This window comes from Cavia porcellus, unplaced genomic scaffold (genome assembly GCF_034190915.1).
Source record: "Cavia porcellus strain 051 isolate PalLab524CR breed Dunkin Hartley unplaced genomic scaffold, mCavPor4.1 scaffold_22, whole genome shotgun sequence".
In the NCBI taxonomy this organism is placed as follows: domain Eukaryota; kingdom Metazoa; phylum Chordata; class Mammalia; order Rodentia; family Caviidae; genus Cavia; species Cavia porcellus.
In genome coordinates this window covers 31,908,923-31,913,080 of record NW_026947505.1, presented here as the reverse complement: position 1 = coordinate 31,913,080, position 4,158 = coordinate 31,908,923, and the positions used below count along the sequence as shown (strand labels likewise).

Sequence of the window (4,158 nt, the reverse complement as noted above, 5' to 3'; positions counted from 1 at the left end):
GCTCATAAATAACAGAGATATACTGCTCACAGTTATGGAGGTTGGAAATCTGAGATTAGCATGTGGCAGGGTCAAGTTCTGGGGAGTGGACTCTTCTGAGCTGCAGATTACTTATTTCTCTGCGTGGCCTCAAGTGGCAGAAAGAGGGCAAGCGAGCTCTCTGGGGTTATAAATAATGGCACTAGTTCCATTCATGAAGGGCTCATTCTCGTGACCTAGTTACCCACCCAACCCCAAAGGCCCACCTCCTAATACCATCATCTGGGGAGTTAGGATTTTAACATGTGCATTTTTGAAGGATACAGATCAGGTATGTGGTCTATTGTACTTATCTGATTGATGGGTTTAGCACTCTGCTTAGTACAGTTAACCATCACAGCATTTGGGTGGTGATATTGACACTACCGTCATTATAAGGCAGTGCTGTTTTGGCACTCAGGCAAGCAGATGTAACTAGAAAGGGTAGAGGTTTCACTCCTCTTCAGAGAAGCTTAGTCATGGCCCAGGTGGAGTTGGCCTTATCATTCCAGAAATCTCTTAGCATACTGGGAACTTGACATGATGCTTTTTCTCTATACAGTTGACATTATCAACTTGATATGCAGTTTTATAATTTGTCTTTGCAGTCATCTCTTAAATATTGATTTAAAATTTCCTAAAACATTTAAAAAATTATTGTAGAAATATCCAGTCATCACCTTAAGTGATAGCCTTAGCAAGCTCTCCTATAAGTGTCTTCTCTCAAATGCATTAGAGAGTACAGTACTAAGTATCCCTGAACTTTGACGCGTGGCCCTGCCCCACCCGGGTGAAGGTGCCAGCCAGGCCAGCAGCCATGTAGCGGCACTTGCAAGGCCTGGTGCGCAGGTCCAGCGGTGAAGGCGCTTGAGCTTGGTGCCCTAGCGCGGCTACTGGCCAGCCTTGCTCTGCTGCCACGGAACCCCGCCCCCGGTCGCCCTCATTGGGCGCTCCACCCGCCGGCCTCCTTCATTGGACGCTCCTGCCCCACCCCCGCGCGGTATCCAGCTTTGGCCCCGCCCCCTCTGTGAAGCCCTGCCCCTTTGTGGTCGTCCTGGAGACCCTCTGTTACCTATGTTTATGGTTCATAGAGCAGCAGGAAGCCGAAGGTGTAGCTGTGCAGTTCCGCCCTCTGCTGCCACTGCCACTGGGAAAGACTTCTTTGCCACTGCCGGGTCCGGCCCAGTCGGGCCAGGTCCTGCCCGGTCCTGCCCGGTCCTGCCCGGTCCGGCCGGGTCCGCAGTGAGCGGTCCTTCGCTATGGACAATGTATCAGCCACTGTAGCCGGGGTCTTCGTGTCCCCGGGCACCCCCGAGCTGCTGAAGCCCCTGTCGAAGCTGTACTCGGCCTTTGTCGACCTGCTACTGAAGGTGAGGCGGGGGAACCAGGGTTGGGCAAGGGGCGCTGGTCGCCTGCCGGTGGGACGGTCCCTTCGGAAGAGCTGTACCTGATGGGCAGGAGCGTGGTGTGGACTGCAGAGGGCCGGCTGTCCTGAGGGAGCCGCATGGTCTGAAGCCAGCCATCGCCTTGGGAGCCACGTTCACGCCCCACCTGTTTCCTTGCAAGGATTGTTTCCTGAGAGTGCAGCGAATTGAGACCCAGCCTCCTGGAGGAGTGATGCCTGATTTGTGGCGATCATTGTCATAGTGCTTTTGTTTGCAGTCGCAAAAACCGATGGCTTCTATCATGTATTTACAATGTGGGGTGTGTGTGTGTGTGTGTGTGTGTGTGTGTGTGTGTGTGAGAGTGTGTGCGTGCACGCGTGTGCAGTGATAGAAAACAGCTCACCTAAGCGTGATCTGGGCCATGCGTGAGACACTGCGATGAAGAATGGCTGTTGGCCAACTGGGAAATAGGCTCAACTCACTCCCTAAGTTTAGAGACTCCACATACGGGACAAGAACGGGAGCCTGACTGTATCCCCTTTCCGGAAGTTTCTACAGGGCACCTGGAAGTTGGTTTAGACTATGGAGAGTAGATCGAGAGTGTCTGTGATGATCCTTTGTGATTGCTCCGCCAGTTCTGTTAACGGGTTTCCGTTATTTGTGCCCTTCCTTTTCAGCTGGTTGCAGTGTTACCTGAGAATCTCCAGCCCGGGCCTGGAGACTTTTATGGGCTCCCCTGGGAGCCTGTATTGCTCACTACCTGTGTTGGAATCCTTATGCTTGCGATTTTCTTGTGGAGGAATGTTTTTCCAGTGAGTGAATTAACTTGTTCTTTGACTTCTGAATATATTGAGGATTCTATTATCATTGGCTCTTTCAGTTATTAACATAAACAAATCAGTGGTTATAATTCAAGTTAGTTTTCTGAAATAATTTAATCTTGGTACTGGCAAACACTTAAGAGCAAGCTAACCATATCCACTTGTTAGTAGAGTTGGTGACTCGTACAGCCATCCTGAAAAGCAGTTTAATAATTCTATATATCATAAGCCTTTAAAATGGGATACAAAACAGGATAAGAAATATAAATTGCTTTTATATGGTATAATAACATCAGTAAGTGATCTTAAAGAAATAAATTACATGTTAAGATTTTATACAAAGGTATTAGATGTAGTAATAGAGTAATAACTTGGTGAAACCTAAATGATCTATGTTAGGGAATATCATGTTTCACCTTATTTATATCCACAGAACAGAATATTAGGCTGCTGTATGTATTTCAAAGGCAGGGGGCAAAGAAGGTGCTCACGATTTAATGTGAAGTGGGAAAAGGGGAAACAGACCATGAGGTAGTGATGAACTGTGGTGTAGAAACATACAGGGCAAGAAATACAGTAAGATGGTAGAAACGTCCAGGCAAGATCAGGCAGAGTGGTGTGTGCATTCCTGCAGCCCTGGAGGAGAGGGAGGCTGAGACAGGAGAAGTGCAAGTTTGAGCCCAGCCTGGGCAACTTGGTCACTTACCAAGAGCCTGTCTCAAGAAAAATGGGAAGGCTGTGTGAAAGCCCTGTCCCAGGTACCACCAAAAAACAAACCCAAAACAGCACCCTATGAAAGATTCCTGTGAGGACTTCTGGAATCTCACTGAACAGCTTCTTGGATGAAAGCACGCCTGGAAGGGTTAGCAGAGTGTTTCGGGGTGAAAAGGTGCTGTTTCCCCTGCTCCTCTCCTTTGGTTTCCCTGCAGCTGCTACCCAGCAGGGCTCTCAGGCTCAGCCCTGCAGCTTCACACCCTGCCCCTGGGCTCACTGCCTCCCACTCCCTGAGGTCACATGGCTCTGAGGCCCACTCCTGATCCTGGAGAGGACAGTCCCCCCCCACACGCCCCTCAGCTGGCCACTGCACTCTGCTGTCCTATACTGTTTATAGCACTCGGAAGGAGAAGACAGTCTGCGTTACAGAGAAATGCAGTGACCGCTGCTGTGGTATTTAATTAGTTACAGTTTAGGATTTAGGACCCCAGAAGGCACTGGGAGGAAGAACTGGGTCTGTGCTCTTCCTGGAAGCCCTTAGCTGTCATTTCTCTGTGTTCTTCTGGTGTCTTCCCTTCTGCTTAGATTTATTACTGTTTTTGTGGTCTGGGGAAATCAGATGATGAGCTGTATTAGATTATTTCTTAATTGAGTCAATAGATCACTTGAAATAGGGTTTCTGAGGTATCTTCCAGTGGGTGAGAGAGGCGTATCTTAGTGCAAAGGTTATGCTGGTAATCTCGCTCGCCAGTCTTCCATATGGTCACCCATTTCTAGACTGCATGCTTGCCTTTGGGATTGTCAAGTAATTTTGAGTAAGTAAATCAATAATGTGTGTATTATAAAAACAAACATTTCACTGTTGAAGCCAAATGCTCATCTCAGAAGCCTGGTGTTCACTTGGTCCTGGCACACAAGCCTGTGTGTAGCTGTGAAGTAAGACACGCTCCTTACTCTTCCTCTGTATCAGAGGCTACTTATAATACATTTTTAATTGTATGGGTTTATTCTGAACTAAAGTTACTAAATTTTCACTTGGTTATGATCCTGACTTGTGTTAGGAACTATGCATTCCTTTTAATCAAATGTTTGACATCAAATTTCTCTCTTTTTCTTCTAGGTAAAGGAGAGAATATACCAAGGTAAATCTCTTCCTGTTGGTGTTTGGGAGGACTTTTAGGCAGGCTAGGAGCGACAGTGACTTTGGTGTCTGATTTGAC

The 4,158-nt window shown here is 47.8% G+C and overlaps 1 protein-coding gene across 1 annotated transcript; it reads left to right on the top strand.

Annotated features, from left to right (window-relative positions):
- The first annotated feature begins 1,067 nt into the window (after positions 1 to 1,067).
- LOC134472096 (transport and Golgi organization protein 1 homolog) lies at positions 1,068 to 2,416 on the top strand. Its single transcript, XM_063233009.1, has 2 exons — positions 1,068 to 1,388; positions 2,081 to 2,416. The coding sequence occupies exons 1-2, from the start codon at positions 1,278 to 1,280 to the stop codon at positions 2,288 to 2,290; spliced, it is 321 nt and encodes a 106-aa protein (XP_063089079.1). The 5' UTR covers positions 1,068 to 1,277; the 3' UTR covers positions 2,291 to 2,416.
- Positions 2,417 to 4,158: the final 1,742 nt, after the last annotated feature.